Source organism: Ipomoea nil, unplaced genomic scaffold (assembly GCF_001879475.1).
Source record: "Ipomoea nil cultivar Tokyo-kokei standard unplaced genomic scaffold, Asagao_1.1 scaffold0805, whole genome shotgun sequence".
NCBI lineage: Eukaryota > Viridiplantae > Streptophyta > Magnoliopsida > Solanales > Convolvulaceae > Ipomoea > Ipomoea nil.
The window spans coordinates 667,672-690,170 of NW_017617233.1; the positions used below are offsets into that span (position 1 = coordinate 667,672).

General features: G+C 32.3%; 3 protein-coding genes across 3 annotated transcripts; all 3 read right to left on the reverse strand.

Moving 5' to 3' along the window:
- Nucleotides 1–378: 378 nt before the first annotated feature.
- On the reverse strand, nt 379–1,015 carry LOC109177710 (15.7 kDa heat shock protein, peroxisomal). Its single transcript, XM_019327141.1, has 2 exons — nt 769–1,015; nt 379–682 (listed from the first exon to the last, which is right to left on the reverse strand). The coding sequence occupies exons 1-2, from the start codon at nt 905–907 to the stop codon at nt 384–386; spliced, it is 438 nt and encodes a 145-aa protein (XP_019182686.1). The 5' UTR covers nt 908–1,015; the 3' UTR covers nt 379–383.
- A 1,489-nt stretch (nt 1,016–2,504) lies between these two features.
- LOC109177712 (nudix hydrolase 18, mitochondrial-like) lies at nt 2,505–7,351 on the reverse strand. Its single transcript, XM_019327143.1, has 6 exons — nt 7,312–7,351; nt 3,894–4,068; nt 3,493–3,610; nt 3,082–3,165; nt 2,808–2,930; nt 2,505–2,727 (listed from the first exon to the last, which is right to left on the reverse strand). Exons 2-6 carry the CDS (start codon nt 3,986–3,988, stop codon nt 2,527–2,529), a joined length of 621 nt encoding a protein of 206 aa, XP_019182688.1. The 5' UTR covers nt 3,989–4,068; nt 7,312–7,351; the 3' UTR covers nt 2,505–2,526.
- Nucleotides 5,282–7,464, reverse strand: LOC109177706 (nudix hydrolase 18, mitochondrial-like). The gene is made up of 6 exons (XM_019327138.1): nt 7,139–7,464; nt 6,701–6,818; nt 6,242–6,325; nt 5,986–6,114; nt 5,533–5,816; nt 5,282–5,485 (listed from the first exon to the last, which is right to left on the reverse strand). Exons 1-5 carry the CDS (start codon nt 7,228–7,230, stop codon nt 5,592–5,594), a joined length of 648 nt encoding a protein of 215 aa, XP_019182683.1. The 5' UTR covers nt 7,231–7,464; the 3' UTR covers nt 5,282–5,485; nt 5,533–5,591.
- Between the last annotated feature and the right edge of the window lie 15,035 nt (nt 7,465–22,499).

Below are 22,499 nucleotides of genomic sequence, written 5' to 3' on the forward strand. Positions count from 1 at the left end.
ACTAAATATCCGACAAAATAAATAATTGGTATTATTGTATTTATTTAATTAAGAAAACTTACATACCAAATATCCAACTAAGTCTACTAAAATTTTCTCACATTGTATATTTAAATGAAAATGTTTTTTTTTAATGCTACTAAATCTATTACATTGTATACTTAAATGTCAATCAACTAAATAATTAAGTGATATAAAAATCTTACTTTTGTAGATGAATAAATATTTACATTACTAATTTTTTTTATTATAAATAAATATATACATTATATATGGATCTTTATTATATAAAGATATACGGAGTACATATTATATTGTGATGATAAGAAAGATAATTCACGCGACAAGCCGTCTTTATTCACTATACTTATAATATAGATTTTTCAGAGTTTGCTGGTAATATTGATGTTCCTAATTTTAGATTGTTTGGGACTGGTATCCTTAGGTACGGTGACGGTGAGGACGCCATTGTCGACCTGAGCTTTGATTTGATCCACCTTCACTCCCTCCGGCAGCTCTATTTCCCGGGAAAACTTCCCCGTTGCTCCGCCTCTCTCCGCCACGTGCCAAACCACCTCCTTCTCCTTCCAATTCCCGTGTGCTTCGTCCTTCCCGCCCTCCGCCTTCACCACCAATACGTTCCCGTCTTCCACTTGCACCTTCACGTCCTCCCTGCTATACCCTGCAATGCAATCAAAACCCTAGAGTAGGTCAAAATTTAGTCGTGGAGTTGTAATTTCGATCGGAGAAGATGAAGAAGTTACGTACCTGGAACGTTGATTTTGAAGACGTGGGCGGTGGGAGACTCGATCCAGTCGAGGAGGGCGGCTGATCCGGGCGGAGCGCGGTGGTAGAATGTAGGACTCCAGAGAAAGCGCCGGAAAGGATCGCCGAAGAATGCCGCCATTTTCTCTTGTAAACTGATTTTTCGCAGCTTAAACGCTCTCTTTCCTTTCTGGTAAGGATGATAAATAGGGAGAGTGATGCAGAGTGTCTGGAAGATTCGGCAGACTTATCTAGTACATTGGAGAAGATAGAAGAAATGGAGTCTTGTATTTGGGTTTTCTATCTTGCGTAATAGGCCAAAGTTGTGGATTCAAAAATTAATGGGCCAAAATCATAAGTCATTATATGCACAATCGTTATGCTGTGCATCCGTATGCACCATGCATGGTGCATACGGATGCCAAAATGACGTCGTTTTATTAAAAAATGCGCGTCTCCCCTTTAAAAAAAATTCAGGTTCGATTCCCAACAATAACATTATGTTGTTCATTCATTCTGGAATTTTAGTTCATAGATTATGGAATTTTAGTTCATTGATTCTGGAATTATAGTTCATCGATTCTGGAATTGTAGTTCATCGATTCTGAAATTTTAGTTCATCGATTCTGAAATTTTAGTTTATAGATTCTGGAATTTTTAGTTCATAGATTAGATTCTGAAATTTTAGTTCATAGATTCTGGAATTATAGTTCATCGATTTTGGAATTATAGTTTATCGATTCTGGAATTTTAGTTCATATGTTGTTGCTGGAAATCGAATCTGATTTTTTTTTTAAGGGAAGACGCGTTTTTAATAAAACAACGTCATTTTTGCATCCGTATGCACCATGCATGGTGCATACGGATCCATGGCATAATTTGCCCCAAAGTTGTGGATTGAAAAGTTAATGGGCCAAAATCATAAGTCATTATATGCACATTGTAATGCTAATTATTGATTTTTGAGAAAATGGTTAAATAAGTCATTAAACTTTACCCCAAAAGTTAATTAGGTCTCTAAATTTTAAAAAAATACAATTAAATCATCAAACATGTCAAATTGGATCAATGAAGTCCAAAAATTGATAAATGACATGTTATTAGAGGTCATTTCGATTCCAATGTCCAACAAGGAATTCCAACGACCGGGGACGGCAAAAAAGCCGTCCTCAATCACCTTCTATTGCAGAAGGCGACCAACTGGTTGCCTTCACCAATAGAAGGTGACCGCGACGGCTTTTTTGCCGTCGCGTGTCGCGGGAATTGAAATGACTTGTAATAACAAGTCATTTATCGGTTTTTGTGCTTCATTGACTCAATTTGACATGTTTGAAGGTTTAATTGCATTTTTTAAAAGTTTAGTGACCTATTTAACCATTTTCTCTTGTTAGTTAATTATTTTTTAAAATGATCTTGAAAAGGAAAACATAGTGGATGAGGCATGATTCTCGTTTTAAAAGGTCACAAATTAGATTTGAACAAGCTGCATAAGAACTTTCTAGTGCAGATGTGGTTTGTGATTGTGAGCTACCCCGTATTAAACAAGAACATGATTTACTCGCTCCAATACACTCATGATTTACTCGCTCCAATACACTCTTTTAATTAGTGGATGTTGGTTTCACTCATCATCTAAATTTATAAATTTATATATAACCAAGGTTAAATCATACTCCGTATTTCCTAACAAAAAAAAAAAAAAAAAAAAAAAAACAAATGGGTAAACTACTATCCTATGACAAGATAAGTAATTAACTAAAACTAATGGTTTCCCTTCTCCTGCAGGCTATGCTTCCTCTGCAGAATCCATGGTTGGGGGAGGGAGAAAAGGGAGGCTTGGCTAAGTCCAATGGCTGAAAGTAAGCCTGCATTCTTCTGCTTCGTTACGTGCCCTACTAACGCTTCCAACGCCTCCTTCATCCACCATTGCTTGCAAGCTTTCCTGGCTTCCCTTACACTCATCTGCAATTCAATTCACTACAGTTTTCCTCAATCTTTAAGAAAAAAAATGGAGTTTTGTATCAGTGAATGCAAATGCATACCCATTTTCTATTGCGAATGTTCTCCTCTGGCCAGGACTCTAGCTGCTCTTTCACAAGGAGTGGAAACATGTGACCTTCACATGATTTTTTGCCTTTCTCAAACCTCCATGTTCCTAGTTTAGGCTGCAAATTATAAGGGTACATTAAGGAGATTGAGGTATGGTTTCCTATGATATGATAAGCAACAACGACATACAAGAATACAGGCCGGTGTTCTATCTCAACTAAAAGTTTATGCTGATAGATGTTTAAACTGACAATGATCGAGACCAACCTCAATCTCACCCACCACCCCGGCTTCCTCCACTGTCTCTCGCAGCGCTGCAGCTTCCATTGTTTCATCTGTTTTCCATCCTCCCTACCATCACCATGGTCAAGGTTGTGTAAAACAACAAGAATTTACACAAACAACACATATCTAATTCATATGACCTTAAACCAACTAGCCTTGTCTAGCGACAAAGAACTAGAAGGTGGTAAACCAGCATTGTTCATAGCCGATTGGCTCAAACCAAGAAGGTCAATAAGTAACTCCCAGGACAAGTTGAACTTGGAACCTCGTAATTACCAAACAACTGTCCGACCAACTTGACTTGAGTGTATCCCCAACTTATTATTTACTTTTGATTTCATGAAAAATCAAAAATCTTATTTACTGGCTCAAACCAAGAAGGTCAATAAGTACCTTGGGAAACAGCTTCACTTTGCGTTTTCTCTGAGGACTAATGACAAGAACTTCAAATGCATCCTCAGCCTTCAAGGATGATGTCTCACCACTATCCTTGTATCTATAGGGGACACATCTGCACAATCATAGTCAAAAGCATAAGAAAATTAAATTATTAGAAAACAGCATTACCTTGAATCTCAAAATCAACCTGAAAGCAAGAAATCAATATCCACTTATCCAGTATCCATTAACAAACAAAACTGACATTAAACTGCACTATCATTTGAATTTTCTGGGTTTTTAAGGAAGAAAAACATCAATTTTCTATGCATAATTCTAAACAGATGCATGCAAACGAAGACCTTTGCTTTTTTTTTTTCTCCTGTTCGGAGGGAAGGGGGAGAGAGAGGATGTACCCGACGACTTGACGGCGGCCATTGTCGTAACGCTGCATATGCATTCCGGTGCGTGCAGCGACGGAGGCGACGGTGGTTTTGAGGTCGGTTTGCATCGGCAGATCGTCGGAGAAGACAAAAACTGAAGGGGGTGAATTGGATTTGAGAATAGAAGAGGATGGAGAACACAAATAAACTGAAAGGGAGAAAAAATAGTTAATAATGATATATATATAGGAATAAGGTTCAAATAGACCACTGAACGTAACCTGAAAATGTAATTAGACCATTGAACGAAAAAAAAAAGTGTAATTAGGTCATTGAACACTCCAAATGTATGTAATTTTACCGAATAGTAGGTTACCAAGACTATGCGATCTAATGGTATTCGGGTTAATGAGTGATACCATAGTATACAAGAAACTTGACCTCGTATGATAGCGGAAGCATAACCGTGTTGATCTCCCGCCATAGTTGATGTTCCTGTTGTGTTGCCTCTTAACGGTAGACCGTTAGCCATGTTTTGCCTCAGACCTGACTCAGAATCCTAGATGGTGTATTGGTGTCTACGGAGCAGTCTGAGTACCGTAACTAAATGTGCTAACATCAATCATCCTGTATCCTATCAATCAATCCAAGATTATATTAGGCACAGAATCTGGTTGACTAACAACTACTAGTTATTAAGTCCAACCAAACTACTTAATAAGCTAGTCAAACTTGCACCACTTAATTAAGGCCCTAATATATAATATATAATATATATTATTAGAGAAAACTTACATTCTCCCACTTGGTGCAAGTATATATTATTAGAGAAAACTTACATTCCCCCACTTGGTGCAAGTACTAGCACAACCTTCATCAAAGAACAAAACACACGAATCATAATGGATGTTTCTCAAAATACATTATGTGCACACGAATCATATAAGGGATGTTTCTCAAAATACATTATGTGCACAACTAAAGGAAAAAACGCATCCAAATTGTACAAAAGAGTACACTGTATGATCTCTAAAACTTTATAAGCATGCCTTAAGTAGAGATCTCTTAATGTTAGCATAATGCTAACTATATTCCATGACTTCTTTATAAGTAGAGATCTCTTAATGTTAGCATAATGCTAACTATATTCCATGACTTCTTTATAAGTTAACTTTCTCAGTGGAGGAGTTTGGTTATTTGTGTTTCAATAGGTTTACCTACTTTCCTATGTCTTAATGCTGTTTAGGACGATTTGAGAGTCATTTTTATAAGAGAGTGAAATTCTTAAATAACATCTTATAAGGTCATACTTTTAAAAGTACAATCAACGTCTTATAAGATCATACTTTTAAAAGTATGATCAACGACCTTAAAATATATGGTCGAGTGGAGCATGGTTCTTGTACTTATGACATATTTAGTGAATGAAGATGAATTGCAATTCATTTTCTGCTTAATTGTATGAATGGAAAAAGTTGGAAGAACAAACATTTATAAACTTTTTAAAAAAAAATTCATTCTTAAAAAGTCTACAATGACTCCAATTACAAGAACATGAAATTAAGCTTACTAACTCCTACTTGCATCTTCCATTTTCTTCAAATTGGAGTCTGTCTGTCTGTCTAGGCTGATTGCAGGCAAATCTGCAATACCTCTACTACCCTTCCATCCATCCTAGCTTCATAACTCTTATTGCTTTGCTATATATCACACCAATTCAAATGGTTTCCCTTAGCTTCTCCGATCCTGCAGCCGATATGCTTCCTCTGCAGAAGCCATGGTTGGGGGAGGAAGAATTTGAGCTCCACATCTAATGGAGAAAAGGGTGGGTTGGCTAAGCCCAATGGCTGAAAGTAGGCCTGCATTCTTCTGCTTCGTTACGTGCCCTACCATCGCTTCCAACGCCTCCTTCATCCACCATTGCTTGCAAACTTTCCTCGCTTCCCTTACACTCATCTGCAATTCGACAATTCACTTACCAATTCAGTACAGTTTAATAATTGAAGCATGTGCCCCGTCTCAACTAAAAGCTTAAGCTGATAGTTGGATTGCACATTAATGGCTATATGCTCAACATTAATTTCGTCTTTATGAAAAATGGAGTTTTGTATCAGTGAATGCATACCCAATGTCTTTGGCGAATTTCCTTCTCTGGCCAGCAATCTAGCTGCTCTTTCACAAGGAGTGGAAACATGTGACCTTCACATGAGTTTTCGCCATTCTTGGTCTCAAAGCTCCATGTTCCTAGTTTACACTGCAAAAGGCCGGATTAATTAAGGAGATCAGATTGAGGTTTCCTATGATATATTTGCAACAACAGACAAGAATACAAGTCAGATGTTCTGTCTCAACTAAAAGTTTAAGCTGACAGCGAGACCAACCTCAATCTCACCCAACACCCCGGCTTCCTCAACTGTCTCTCGCAGGGCTGCAGCTTCAATTGTTTCATCTGTTTCCCATCCTCCCTGCCATCATCATGGTCAAGGTTGTGTAAAACAACAAGAATTTACACAAACAACACATAACATACATGCCAATATCTAACCCATATAACCTTATTTAATTCTTTCTTTTTCTTTGTTTTGTTTTTGGCAAGGGTTAAAAACCAACCAGCCTTTTGATATAGGTGACTGGCTCAAACCAAGAAGAACAATAAGTAGCTCATGAGAAGTCGAACTTGGAACCTCACGGTTACCAAGCCAGCCAACTGTCCAACCAACTCGGCTAGATTGAATTGTGCCCACCTTATTTACTTTTGGTTTCATGAAAGCCTAACTCTGAATACTATACACTGAATGTATGTTCAGAATCATTGGATGAAGTTTGAGGTTTTTGAGTACCTTAGGAAACAGCATCCCTTTGCTTTTTCTCTGAGGACTAATGACAAGAACTTCAAATGCATCCTCAGCCATCAAGGATGATGTCTCACCACTATCCTTGTATCTATAGGGGACACATCTGCACAATCATAGTTTAAAACATAACAAAATTATTAGAAACAGAATTAGCTTCAAGATCAAAATCAACCTGAAAACAAGAAATAACTATCCATCCAGTACCCATTAACAAACAGAAATGACAAAAAGACAACCAATTCAACATCCTTATTTAGTTTCCCAGATATTCCTAAGACCACTGTTATATCAATTCTCTCCCATTTCATATACATAATAAACTGCACTATCGTTTGAATTTTCTGGGTTTTCAAGGAAGAAAAACATCATTTTTCTGTACATAATTCTAAACAGATGCATGCAAACGAAGAACTTTGTTTTTACCCGACGACTTGACGGCGGCCATTATCGTAACGCTGCAAATGCCGGCCGGTGCGAGCAGCGAGGGAGACGGCGGTTTTGAGCTCCGTTTGCATCGGCGGACCGTTGGAGATGACAAAAACTGAAGGGGGGGAATTGGATTGGAGAATAGAAGAGGATTGGAGAACACAAATAAACCGAAAAGGAGAAAAAAGGACCGATAAGAAAGCTGGACAGGAAAAGAACGAGTCAAATAATGTTGATCTCCGTGAAGCAGAAACAAAGGGACAAGAAAGGTCTATCGCAGAAAGCGTTCATGGCTCCAGTTTGTAAGGTTGTCAGGTATTTATACGGGTAAAACGTGTCCATGACTAAGCACCTCGGGTCCTGCAGTTTCATTTATTGCTTTCTACTCCAAATGTTTTTCTCTCCTAGGCCCCCACACTAGGGTCCAATAGAGCTACTAATTCAGATGAACATAAAAATTAGACCTTTACTCATTACTCACAACGAGTTTCTCATTTCGAGAAATTGTTCTTACACTACGACTGATGAGACTCTTAAAAGTATAATTAATGGCCTCAATATTATAAATTGAAACATTTTCTTTGGCAAAGGTTGAATCTCCAACTCCGGTCTGACAGAACATTTGGGAAGATGTGAATCACGGTAACTCAGCTGAATCACAAAGGCTAGACCTTGCTCCTACATTGCCGGCTGATGAGACTCGTTCCATGGTCATTCAATCGTTATGCTGTGGACGGTTCTATGTTCATAATTATAAAGCTATATATTCATAATTACGGAACAATATGTTCGTAATTATAAAGCTATATATTCATAATTATTGAACTCTATATTTACAATTACAGAACTCTATGTTCATAATTACTGAACTATATGTTCATAATTATAAAATTATTATTCATAATTTTTAAATTTCATATTCACAATTATTGAATCTCTATATTCATAATTATGTTCACAACTCTATGTTCCTATTTATAGAATTATATGTTCATAATTTTTGAACTATATATTCATATGACAGTTTTGGAATCGTGTTCACCTTGCAAGGTGGACACGGTTCCACAACATAATTTGTCCTGATCATTATTTCCAAACTTCACTCCTATGAGTAATTGAGCTGCCCATGCGGACTAAAGTGAAACATGATTATATGACTTAAGAGTCACAAGTTTAATTCTCACTAACATTATTTTGGTTCACTCACTCTGCGGACCTCCCGGGCATGAATAACCTTAAATTTTAGTTTAAATATGGGTCTGGTTCCAAGTTCTACTCTTAGGTCCCGTTTGGTTCGTGGAAAATATTTGAAAGGAAATGGAATTGAAATTCCATGGAAAAGAAATTACCGGAAAGATTAATTACATTGTTTGGTTGGTGGAAAATAAATTACTGGGAATATCGATTTCATTGTTTGGTTGAGTTTAGAATTGTAAAGAATAATGAATATAACGACAATTATACCCCTACATAATAATAACAACAACAATAATAATGGTAATTAAGAAAAGTTGGTGAGAGCATAGTTGTCTTACTTGTTTTCCACGAAAAATAAAATACCAAGGGGGGACTATGGAAAATGTTTTCCTCATTTTTGAGGAAAATGTTTTCCATGAACCGAACAAAGGAAAATCTAGTTTTCCTCAAATTCAAGAAAAAAAAATTTCCATGAACCAAACATGCCATTAGTTCCCAAAACATACTTGCATTCTTTCTTTTAAAAAATTGTTTTTATACAAGTATATGATTATAGATTTTAGAATTATCGACTTTTCTCGTAAATCAAAGATACATTTTTTGTTATGAATTTTGAAATTATTTTTATACAAGTATACGATTATGGATTTTAGGATTTTTTTTTAAAAATATAATTATGGATTTTGGAATTGTTTTTATATGGTTATGGATTCTAAAGTTTTGTTTATATGGTTATGGACTCTAAAGTTTTGTTTATATGGTTATGGATTCTCCACTTGTCCATATTCACCATGCATCATAAATCTCCGGTTTGGATCTATCTTGCAAGATAATATTATAATACATGTTATTTTTTTATATGTAAGTTTATTTTGAATGTGTTACAAATTATTTTTTTATATGTACTTTAATTTGATTATTAAGGTCCTTAAGATAATGTAAATCTTATTAATTGATAATGAACCTCTAGTATAATACTAATAAACTATAATACATATTTCAACTCATGAATCTATACAAATTATTAAATAAACACATAATACACTACGTACAAATGAACTCAATTCCACTCAATTACAAATAGTTTTTCCTTTTGTTAATTTTTTTTTTTAAACTTAGATTATCTCAGCTTTGCCAGACTAATACTAAGCCCACCGGACCTTATTCTTAAAGTCACAACAGAAGTAAATCGCGAGTTGCACAATTAGTATACTGGTAAGATTATAGTCTTCATGTGCGCATAAGAGATCCAATCCAGACATTCCATCATCATTGAGCTTTTTTTTTTTCCCTATATATACATGTTTCTAGTGGGTCGAACCCCCAAACTGCCGCTTCCAATCACGACCTTTAAGTCAGATGACGAACCAATTATGCTAAACCTGGGGCTATATTATACATTATATTTGTTAATTCTTGATAGAATAATGCTACACTCCTCTCTTAATTCCATCACTTTACGTACTGATTCATTTTATATTTTGATTAATATGTAATTTATTTTAAAGTGATATTCGTTATAATTCACGGTACGTAGCTTATGGATGAATAGCATTATTATTCTTCCTAATAAATGCTGAGTTCTGTTATTAAAAGAAAAAAGAAGAAGAAAAAAAAAAAGTATTCTTCAGGAGTACTATGTAAACTTCACTAATATGTAATAACTCGTGAATCTATAGATTCACTCGATCAAAAAAATATTGACAAAAATTAAACTTGTAACATTAAATTATGAGAATCATGTTTTACACATTTGATAGACCTCATATGATCTTGATTATATTTATATATTATATATATATTCCAGAAGATTTACCCTATCTTAATTTTTCACAATAATAGTATTTTGATTTTCCACCATGCATGTGATCTTCCAGGGTGATTCCAAACCCCCCACCCCCACCCCACTGAAGAATAAAGTCAAAATTCAGAACGTGTTTACAAAATATATATTATATATTGGCATTTCGTCATGGTGGTGAAACCATTGATATAAAATTAGGCTGTGTGAATTATATATATAATCAAATTTGAATTTGAATGGAATAGTAATTTAGTAGGAATGGTATAATCATATATATTATGTATTTGATCGAGACAATAATATAATTTTTTTAACTAGTTGATAGTTTTAATCAGTTCAAAATGTCGAAACAAAAGGTATATGTGAAAAAATTAAGTGCCACAAATTACATGGGTGATGGAGGAGTGTTAGGATGGTGGATATAGAACAATAAAGCTGATATTTTTTATTTTTTATTTTTATAAAAAAAAAAAGTAGTTATACGACTATTGACAAATATTACATGATCTTAATTTCAATCTAAATGTAATCATGACATAAGACTTGATTGTTCAATTCTTTGCCGTTATATAAGTGCTTGGCCTCAAGGGGTGGGTGAAGCCACCCATGTCAGTGGTCCGTAGTAAATATTGGTCAACTTTTGTTTCAGTATAGACATGTGCTCTTACGTTAATATAATACTTCTTTGTTCGTATCTAATGGGTTAAGTGACTTGAGCCTTATTGGAGCAACCTGATGATTTATATTTCATCAATAATATAATTTTTGTTTAAAATTTAACATAAATTCATATGTGAATAACTATTTTGAAAGTTTATTAATTAACAATTTGGTTTATATTCCATCAATAATCTATAATGATGTCTCTTTCTTGAGTTTCTTCTTAGTTTCTAGTAGGTAGTATGAACAAATTAAATGATCTATAACGGCGCCTAATTAACATTGGACACGAATATTGGTTGCTTGTTTGACGAGGTCAATTGAAATTACTAAAAATTAACTTTTACCCCTTATAGGAGATGACTAAATTCACAAACAAGTTAAGTAATCAATAATAATGTAAATAATCTTGAAATCGATGATCGAGAGGATAAAATATAATTTGAATATAATTCTAGAAGATTACAAGTTTGACTCTGCCTAACACCATCTTATTCAATTTTTATATACTAGGATTATTTGAATATACAATTCGGTAGAATAATGATGCAAATATAACAAATTTCATGCCTATGTGTCAAGATTCTTTATTTGCCCTTTAGGCACGAGAGTTAGTGTCTAACCAACTATAATATACAGTTGTGTGGGCTACGATCTAAAAACACATAAATTACATTATTCTAACTCATAAAATACATTATTTTAACATATAAGGTACATTATTCTAACTCATAAAATTTATTATCTTACTCCAGAAATTTCATTATTCTAACATATAAAGTGCATTACACATTATTGTAATTCATAAAATACATTATTCTAATACATAAATACATTATTTTATTCCAGAAATTTCATTGTAATTCTATTTGACCCGTTCTTAGTTATAAAATCTAGAAACCTAAAAGTCAGAAATTTTTAATGTACTATTTGTAGTAAGACAAAAAACATTTACTTTGCGAAATATGCAGAAGTTGCATTGAAAGCTCAATTGGATTGAAAAAGAAAAAACAAAGCATTTCTTTTTTCTTAATAATATCATGTTATTGTCAACCTGATTACTGCATTCATGGATCTGGTGACCATTTGTTCCCAGAAATTTGCATGAAACTTCCACATGAAAACAGTTGAAATTAATGGTGAAATATATTTGTTATAATATAATACGGAGTATAATCTAATCTAATAGAGACAGCTGACTCCTAGATGTCAACGAACTTGTCGGCTACACTACAAAATTATAGAACCTTCATCTGGAAATGGGAAAACCCTTATTTTAATGATGTTTTTGTATGATATTTATGTGTTTATTTCACACTTATATGAGAGATTATATTGTTGATTTAATTGGTTATATGTATATTTTATGGGTGGTCACAAGTCAATGTTATTATTTGTGTAATATGCTTGGAATATATCCTCACAATATTATTTAAAAGAATAGTACATGTTATCGATCATATGGTTCTTAACAATAAAAGATCCTCAAATTAAAGGTAATATAAATTATGAAAATGATTTTTTAATTTATTTTTTTGTCACACTTATGAAATTTTGTGTCTCTCAAGTTCTTAAATAACTTGAGTTAAGAATATAAAATTTCTATGCATTTAATAGCTTGAACCACCAAGACTATGTGGTCTAATGGTATCCGGGTTGGACTTCCATTTAGAAGGTTATGAATTCAAGCCTCAGTGAAGGCTATATGAACAGATACTACAATGTAATAGAGCCAGTAACATTCAAAAAAAATAGGTTGAACCAAACTCATCCATATGTTATAAACTTTTTTAACTAGTATAATATTTATAGGAAATATTTCGGTGCAGGGTCTCAATGTTGTCATGTTTAAGAAGAAAATATGGGACAATTTTGAAAAAAAAAAAAAAAACACTAAATCTTGTTTCTTTTTCAATTCAACCGTTCAATATAACAAACATACTTGATGAAGTTATTATTAAGTAACTCTACTGACCTAATAACTCGAGTGCCATAGGCTGGTAGACATTTTCCAATTGAGTAATGTAAAAAATCCGCCCTTGATAGGCAAGCGTTGTCACTAAAAATGGTCACATCTGCCACCACCACTTCACCAACCATCACATTTGCAATCGTCATGTGCCACGACCAACCTGAGTGTCTGACCATGGAATTGAACATCACGTCAACTTCATTAGCAACCTGTCATCTAGAAATAATCATAGTTTGGTTCGAACTGGGTATGGTAGAACCTTAATAGTAACCAAAACCCTCCGTACAATCTTGATTATGGTTTGAAATCGAAACCCCATAAGGTTCATATTTCGGGTTCTAAAATATAGGAACCAAATGGTTAAGGTTCATAACCGGGAAAAAAAGTTTAAATTTAAATTTACGCTCAAATCAGTATTACTATTATTTTTAAAATAAAATTCAAAATGTTTGATCTTAAAGTTATTTTAAATTTTAATTTAATTTTTTTTGAAAAGTTGAACTTAGTCTTGATAAAATTAATTTAAGTGTAAACTCAATATTGTTGTTGTTTATTTAACTTAGAATTCTAAATGTATGTTTAATCTTAAACTTGTTTTATAATTTTCTTTTAAAACAAATAAAATCTTACAAATAAGAAGTCTAATTGGGCATAACTTATTAATTTCCTTGCATGGTTCTAGTTCCTTGTAACTAGGAACTTATAATTATTGGTTTGAAATCAGATTAAACCGTGATCATTCCTGATCTTACCTGCACCTCTTAGATAAATAGAGCATACTACCAATTTTAGAAATTTTAATTTTATACCACTTGCATTATATACCCACCATAATCGAGGGCATTTCAAGATCAGAGCTTCAATCATAACATGTTATATACTATTGTATCTAGATTATTGATTGCCTACTATTATCTATTTTTATATATATATAAAAACACTTTCTATTCAATATAACGTGTCTATCAAAATTTACTACGTAACGTATTTTGAATTGTCACGTATACTCAGTACAAATAACACTATCCATACCCACATCCTTTTCTTTTTTAATACCAACCACAACATACAATGCCATCAAAATCACTCAAATTAATTTAGGATTTTTTTTTTAAAAAAAAAAATTTAAAGAAGTATGGACAGACCATGTTGTTCATTAATGGTGTGGCCCCATAATTCTTCTTCTAGACCAACAATGTGAATGGACGGCAAGGAAGAGCATATAATAATAAGTCTAATAGAAGATTTTTTTTCATGAATATTATCCTAAGTCCTCAGACCATGCATTTCATTTCATTGTTTATTGTCTTGATCCTACTTGACATATATACATGATAAAACAATATAATACTTTTAGTTATTATTGTTGTTGGAGTATCTTCATTTGTGTGGAATATGAAACACCTCAGTCTTTTCGAATACAAAATACAAAATGGTTGGGAGGAGATACATACCTAACTTTTTATAAAAATTTGATTTCTAGATTTTAAGTATTTCAAACTTCAATAATTGTATTAAAAATGTAGTTGATAAAGTTTGTTAGCAGTCACAGAGTGCAGGGTTTAATTCTATCAGTGACAAAAATGAAGTATGAATTTAACATTATTGTGGTTATTAGTGTACAAGCATTCATAGGCATGTATGTTAACTGAAGTATATCATGCGATTTACCTTCTCCTTTTGTCTCTCGGACAGAGCAATGAGTGACTTAAGTTTTTCTAGTGATTATAAATTTTTCTCTATCATCTAAAAAAAATTGTAAAATTAATTTTTTTTAAAAATACATGTCCTTTTTTCCCTACCTAATATTATCCTAGTTCTTATTCGTTGCCCATCATGTTGGGTCACATGGGGATGCATATAATGTTTGGTTTTTTCTTGACTTTTGAGATTGTGACTTGTGAGTCTCAATTTAGTAGTTATTAGTTAAGACAGGATTCTAAATTCATGAACTATTGAGAATAATTTTGTGTCGACATGCACTTAGGTTTATGGTATTTTAGTACTTATTATGCATGAATAAGGATGCTTAGCATACATTTATTTATTTATTTTTGAAAAAAGCATACATTTATTTAAAAATGTTATAATTAATTATTGTTGATATATGAAAATTTGAGAGAGCAAAATACTATAGCGAACAAGATGACAAACCGAGTGTTTCAACATGACAGAAGACTAAAGTGGTTCAGTGAATCAACGTGAATTGTTTTGAACATCATTTGATAAGAAGAGCTTGGCGTTCCCTACTATAACATACTAATGCTTAGAGAGGAAGATAGTGTTCGGATTTATGGTTACTCCCATCTTTTGCATTTTAAAAAAATGTTTAGAGCAAATTCTACTTTAATAATCCCATGATTATTGGGAAATTGCTGCATTTAGTCTTTGATTTTTATTTGATCACATTTTATTTCATTACTTTGTTGACATTGCGACATTTGGTCATCTGTTACAATTTTTATCCAATTGGATTTAATTTATGGGGCACTTTTAATCTTCTATTCATATTTTAAAAATGTTCATAAATAACCTAATAAAGGTATAATCTGAAAAAAAGAAAATTTTTCATTTAAAAACTCTTATCAAATTATTATTTAGTATATCTGTTATGAGTATTTTTCAACCTGACGAGAAAATTAAAATTATAAAAATACTAAATTATCTTAAAAATTAACATTAATTTAATGAAAATTGTAATAGAAGACCAACTATGACAATGTTAGTAAAATTGAGCCTAAATGCAGTCACATTAAAAGTCAAGGACTAAATATATCAATTTCATAATAGTTATAGGACTAAAAATACAATTATCTCATTATACTTACATTGTAATATTAAAAAAAAAAACAATACAAATAATAAATACATGTAAAAAAAAAGGAAAAAAAAAAGGTTTAAAAAATAAATAAATATTTATGTCAACCAAAAGCATTTGTGATGTCCAAATATTTGGGCCTTTTACAATTCAGTCCATGGATATTCTTAAATTGTCTGGGCCTATTTGAATATTTAATAGTTATGAAGTATGAATTATGGTCTACTTTAATATAATGAATAATCTTATTTTAATTATTAATTAATTTATAATCTCAATTATAAAACTAATTAATATTTTAGCATTGATGGCATATGCTCATCCACCTAATGAGTTCGGTAGGCTCAACTGTTCATCGACTTTGGACATAACCCTCACGTTATTGTTGTTGAAGTTCAAAATTTAGTTTCTTCTCTTAAATATTATTATTTACCGAACCATTAAGCAAAGTCCGTGGCCAAGATAAGAGCTACTAAGTATTATAGTTGTCGCTATCAATTAAATGAAAGCATTAATCCTCGTATATGTTCATAATGACTATATATTATTCTATAATGAACGGTCAAAAGTGTCCATTATTACACCACGAAAGCTTATAATTTACCATGAATACACTGTTCATCATCTATAATGGAACAAATTGATCCATGGTATGTACGGACTAATAAGTTTGCATAAATAACAAGACGTAAAATAGTAAGGGAAAAGTATTGTAGTGATATTTTGTAGATTGATGTAAGAATATTACAAAAAAATATTGTGTAAGAATAAAACATGATTGTCTAAACTAAGACAATGCAATATTTATACAATGAAGATCCCCACGAACTCGTAGAATTGTGGTGGGCCAAAACACCAAGTCAAGATACACACGGTGGGCCGCGAGAACGAATCAAAGCCCACCATTCCGGGGTTGACTTTGGAGGCGGGATTTGGGTTCCCCAACCTTGGGTTCGGGTCACCTATCTTGGTCCGAATCGTCTATCTTGATTTGGGTCATCTGTCCTGGTTTGGGCCACCTATCTTGGTCCAAATCTCCTTTTTGATTTAGGTTGTCTATCTTGAAAGTCGGATCTTCATTATTGGATCATTTTCAATATTTTCATCAATCTACTATATAAAAGCACTCTATTTCTTTCAAAGAATAGTTGCGTACTTTTGAAGTTTATTGGTATTATGGTATATAAATATAAATTGTAAGTTTGAAGACAAAGGACTCCCCCATAATGATTGGAATAAATCAGTCATCCTCAAAGTTGCTTCACACGGAATTCTCATATTGCTTATCTTTCTAGACAATCCCATTCAACAAAAAATTTAAATATTTCAAATTTAAGTTTTTATAAATAGAAGTATAAGTATTGAGACAACTTGGTTGAAATATACTATTAAATATCTAGAACTTAGAGATTTTTAACAGAAGTATAAAAAAATATAACTTACTTTGATTTATGGGGAAGCTTGCAGGCTATAACAGCTATCCGAATATGTATTCTTGGTGAAAATTACCTTAGGACCCTAGCTGACAATAGATCACAAAAAAGGAAAAACTAATCTAATGTCAATAGACAGCTCTCAGAAAGAGTTAAATTTAGAACTTCAGCTCGTGACAAATGATATCAAATTACAAATTTACAATATGTTAGATATGTATTTATATAGAAGCCAAACTTTAGGTATGGGACAAAACAACAACATTAGAGGTTGAGTGGTCATAAAGCTAAGGGAACGAGGTAATTAAAAAGCTACTATATGGAGAATGGAAGTAGACTAACCAACTATAATATATTAATATGAATTGGAATTTGGGAATGATGAGTGTGAATTGTGAAAGAATGAATTGAAACGACCTAGGATACTTAACCTAGACAATCCAACAGCAATACGTTATTGGAGGTTGTTATACAACTATACACGACAGTCAATGATGAAAGTGGCCTTTGTTATTATCATCTACCTAGTTTTAGTTAAGGAACAATGTTGATTCTGGCATCTATATATATATATATATATATATATATATATATATATATAGTTATCATGTTTGTAAATTGACATTTTCAATATGAAGGAATTGATCGAGTCTATATGTATTTTTCACAAATAAAACATGAGAGGTAAATCATGTGCAATCGAGATGATATTAAAAAGAATCAAACTCGTAATTTGTGATATTTAAATACGAGAGTCGTGCTTCACACACGACTACTGGAACGTTTGAAAGGTATACTATATTTTCCCTTGTCATATGATTGATGTGGCCATAAAAAAAAAATTGGATTTCTAGTACATGATTACATATTTGTACCCCATAGTTGTATACCACGCATATTAATATTGTAGTGCGTGACAAACGGAAAAGCATTCTCGAGAGAAGATATTGGTCATATGATGCTTGGAATTAATTAAGAAATAAAGGGATAAGATAAGGTGATAGAATTTGTTATAAGTATATATCATGTTACATAATTTTATATGATTATATAATACAAGTTTTTTTTTTTTGGGGGTCATTTTTAGTCTCTTATGTATTTGTTAGATTTTCATGGTTTTATCCTTTTAAGGTTAGCATTATTCAGTCACCATTTCAATTGTTCTCAAAGTTTCGCTCACTCGTGCGTATATCATTCACAATTTCATATCATAAAATAACTAATAAATGATATATGCATTTATTCAGTCACCATTTCAATCGTATAATAATATAGTAATATTTATCAAGTATCTTGTGCTCTGATGACATGTAGTAACCTCTCTCATGTGAAAGATTATGAGGTCGAGCCTTAGTGGAGGTGTTGTTGACTCTGTATATTTTATTAGGTTGAGAAAATATGTTTGAACACATACTACAATGTTATAGAGTCAGTAACATTCAAAAAAAAAATTGCAAATATAACTCTCTAGGCATCCTTAATCACATTCAAATATTACTTATATCATTCACAATTTCATATCATAAAATAACTAATTATTGCCCGTCAAATGGTGTATTATATAAAGTAATAGTTTTGCCAATGATCTTGTGATCTAGTGGCACGAAGTAGCTCTCCCAAATTGAAAGTCATGAAAGTGGACAGTATTAACTCTTTGTGCTTCAATAGGTTAAGAAAGTAAATGTGAATTAAAAAAAAAATAGGGAAAATGGTCGAATAGGCCCTCAAACTATTGCTCAAAAGTCAATTAGGCCCTCCAACTTTTTAAAGAAGCAATTACACCCTTGAACAATGTATTTTGATGCAATTAAGCCCAAATACAGGTAAATGACCTGTTATCCCAGGTCATTGCAAATCCGACGACTTTCCGACATATTTTCAGGCAAAAAAGTGACCCCTCCTGGAGAAGGCCACCCGCCGGAGAAGGCCACCCAAATCTGGGTTGCCTTCTCCGGTTGAGAAGGCCACCACTATGGTGGCCTTCTTGCCAGAGAAGGCAACCCAAATCTGGGTTGCCTTCTCCAGTTGAGAAGGCAACCACAGTGGTTGCCTTCTCGACCAGAGAAGGCAACCCAGATTTGGGTGGCCTTCTCCGGGAGGGGTCTCCGTGACTGGCGATCGGTCGCCGGTCACTTTTTTGCCTGAAAATATGTCAGAATGTCGCCGGATCTGCAATGACTTGGGATAGCAGGTCATTTACCTGTATTTGGGCTTCATTGCATCAAAATACATTGTTCAGGGGTGTAATTGCTTCTTAAAAATGTTGGAGGGCCTAATTGACTTTTGAGCAATAGTTTGAATGTCTATTTGATCCTTTTCCCAAAAAAATATAGTAATATTTTCAAATATAGCTTTCTTTAACTAATAATTTGAAGAACCATACAAGACACTTTTACAAAAACTATCCCTTTTAAGTTTTAACCATTACTTGAGCCAAATATCTTGTCGTTTGGTGACATCACTGTTACTTTTCATATGAAAGGTATATCACCAAAAGAAAGAACCGGTTATGGAAGAAAACTATCAAAGGATACAATAATTTACTTTGAAGGGAGAGTATAGTTCAATGAAAGTTTTAAAATAATATAGCGTTTCAGAAAATGTCACGTAACATCAAAATATGGAAGAATCTATAATTTTCATAAATGTTACAAAAAATATGAGCTAAACACAAAATTTAAAATCCTCACATTTTATAAGATGACCTCACATTCCTTTGAATCAAACAAAGAGAATATAATATTACAATATTTATATTCTTAGGTTATATGAGATAACTTAAATCTAACATCATATTAGTCTTACATTTCAGCAAGAAGAATTAAAAACAAATAATCTGAAAAGAGTTGGTAAATAAATAGTGATATTTTCCAATTACTCATCTCAAAGCTAAGTGCTACATTACAAAACGTGGAAATTTTACTCCGTAATGAAAAGACAATCTCAACCAACATTTTGGGAGTTTGCTATTGACTTATGAACCAACTACAATCATAGTAATTATTATTTTTAACAATAATGGTACAAATATCCTTTTAAAAAAAAAAAAACTTTTTATTAACGAAATACACTTTGATTGATTAATAAAAAGGATAAAAAAAATTATTAGAGTTGATACTTAATTTAGTCATTGATTATAATGATTTTTTTATTTTTTTATTTTGTGCTTAATTGAATTATGGACTTTGATAATTTTATCTTATTGAGTCATTTGTTAGGATTGCTTGGTAATTTTTCTCTTTTAATACCCAATTTAATCATCAACTATAGTAGCTTTACCTAATTTAGTCCTCGACTATAGTGATTTTTCTCAATTTGATCATTAATTCTAACAACCAACAGACGACATACCTTACATAAGACTCAATAATTAGGTAAAATCATCGAAGTACATAACCCAATTAAGCACAAAAAAAGTCATTTAAGACTAAATCGAGAAAAATTACTATTTCTGAAGACTAAATTTGATATTAACTCAATCAGAATATGTAATGAGAGACTCGAAAGGAGTGACTGAGTGAGTGAAACATGATTCTTAACTAAAAAGTCACGAATTTGATTCTTGCCAACAACCTCTTGATCAAACCTATCGCACATAGTCTTCTAAGTACGTTTTATCTCTTATATAGTTTACAAATTAATACACAAAAGCAGAACTTCCATACCCTCAAATATTAATTACGATTTTTCCTCGCTGCAAAAAAAATAAAAAAATGTAACGATAATTTTGTCCACAAAAATACATTTATGATTTTCTAATTCCCAAAATCAATCAAAACAACTTGAGTGACCCCCCACCTATGTTTTATGGACCATTAATGTCCCTTACGTGTCTCTAATAATTACGTACTTCTCCAAATTGCATATATATCATATGTTGTCATCGTCAATCTAATACCATGTTTAATCTTTAAAATATTCATGGAGTAATAAAAATAAACATAAGGCATCGACAAGAAAAGGGCCCTATAAAGTTATAAGGAACTAAAAAAAAATATGTAAAAATGATGTATCAGTGTCCAATTAACATTGACATTAGCCTCTTACTAGATCAAACACTCTTATAAGATACAACTCAATACAAAATTTTCAAGAACAATACTGTATGTGAGTCAATTTAATCAAACCAATTCAATCTTGTCGATGGAGAGACTTCATTTGCCTCCAAGAGATAAAAATAAAAACATCTCACACTACAACCAAGACATCGTACACGACGTTATTAGGGCTGCTCTTCAAAACCAGAATTGTTAATTATTCTAATATCGGCCACTCTATGCTAAAAGTCACAAATTCCTTCTCCAAAGGTATTGAACATAATAAGTTCATCTACCACAATTATTGTCCCTAATTGACATTTCGCACAACCGTCCATATTAATTTTAGTAATCATGGTAAGAAATTTTTTCTATAAATCAAATTTCTCATTTCAAACTTGTCTTTAAGATTACCAAACACGTCCGAAGCTTCATTAGCGTTAGAAGATTGACTTTGATTTACTCTTGCACTTAATTGTTTTAATTGGTAACCTCCTTATGTGGTGTCTCAATCAGTTTTTCCGCAAAACACTATGGTTATCTTTGGTAATATAGTTAGCCGGTCAATTTTGACTTATTTGACCACTATTATTTGTTTAACTTGGTTAAATAATGTGTTCGATTAATTAGTTTTTTGTAACAGCTTATTGCTCCAAAATGCTAAATTCAAAAAACTGCTCAAAGTATTTTTTTTTTCGATCAATTTTTTAATAAAGTCATTTTGCATGTAATCAACTATCAGCTAAAAGTTAATTTACCAAAAACTTTTCTACAATCAGTTAATGTTATCAACTAGTCAAACTCGCTAACCAAATCAGTTAACATCTATCAGCTCAAACACCCCCTATATCTCAATATCTCATCATACTCCTTATTTTTCCAATACGAAAAAGATTCAAAGAAACATTTATAAAAATCATTTTTTGAATGATGAGAGCAACACAGAATCATTATATGAGAATAGTCCGCAAATCACACATGAGATATTACAGTTTAAATTTTAAATTTATTATTGGTATTATTATTTTTTTTGATGAATTTAACTCCATTAATAAGAGTTAACTTAAATTATTTATATTTTAATATCATATTTATATATATTTAAAAAATACATTAAACTTTATATTAAACACAAAATCAACTAGAAAATCAAATTAGGAAGATGATGTGCCATGGTCTCGAAAATCATGCTATACTTACTGGCACCTTTTTTGAGGCAAATCAATACTTCTTATTTTTTAATGAAAAGAGAAACTCATAGTCACTAGATTATATGTGATAGATAAATAGCGTTCATATGTAATAACCCGCAAATTACACATGATAGGTAAATTACACTAGAAAAGTCATGTGCTAAATACGAGAATTATGTTTCACTCATTAGATCACCTTTTATGCCAATTCAAGATTATTTTTTTCCTAAATACGGTATTAAAT

Excerpts from the sequence above, each read along its gene's own strand:
- LOC109177712 (XM_019327143.1), bottom strand. The coding sequence starts at position 3,988 with ATGCAAACCGACCTCAAAACCACCGTCGCCTCCGTCGCTGCACGCACC. Across the intron at positions 3,611-3,893 it reads GGCCGCCGTCAAGTCGTCGG|ATGTGTCCCCTATAGATACA; the intron begins GTACATCCTCTC and ends ATGATTGTGCAG. Across the intron at positions 2,728-2,807 it reads ACATTCGCAATAGAAAATGG|ATGAGTGTAAGGGAAGCCAG; the intron begins GTATGCATTTGC and ends ATTGAATTGCAG.
- LOC109177706 (XM_019327138.1), bottom strand. The coding sequence starts at position 7,230 with ATGCAAACGGAGCTCAAAACCGCCGTCTCCCTCGCTGCTCGCACCGGC. Across the intron at positions 6,819-7,138 it reads GGCCGCCGTCAAGTCGTCGG|ATGTGTCCCCTATAGATACA; the intron begins GTAAAAACAAAG and ends ATGATTGTGCAG. Across the intron at positions 6,326-6,700 it reads AAGGGATGCTGTTTCCTAAG|GGAGGATGGGAAACAGATGA; the intron begins GTACTCAAAAAC and ends TGATGATGGCAG.
- LOC109177710 (XM_019327141.1), bottom strand. The coding sequence starts at position 907 with ATGGCGGCATTCTTCGGCGATCCTTTCCGGCGCTTTCTCTGGAGTCCT. Across the intron at positions 683-768 it reads CTTCAAAATCAACGTTCCAG|GGTATAGCAGGGAGGACGTG; the intron begins GTACGTAACTTC and ends ATTGCATTGCAG.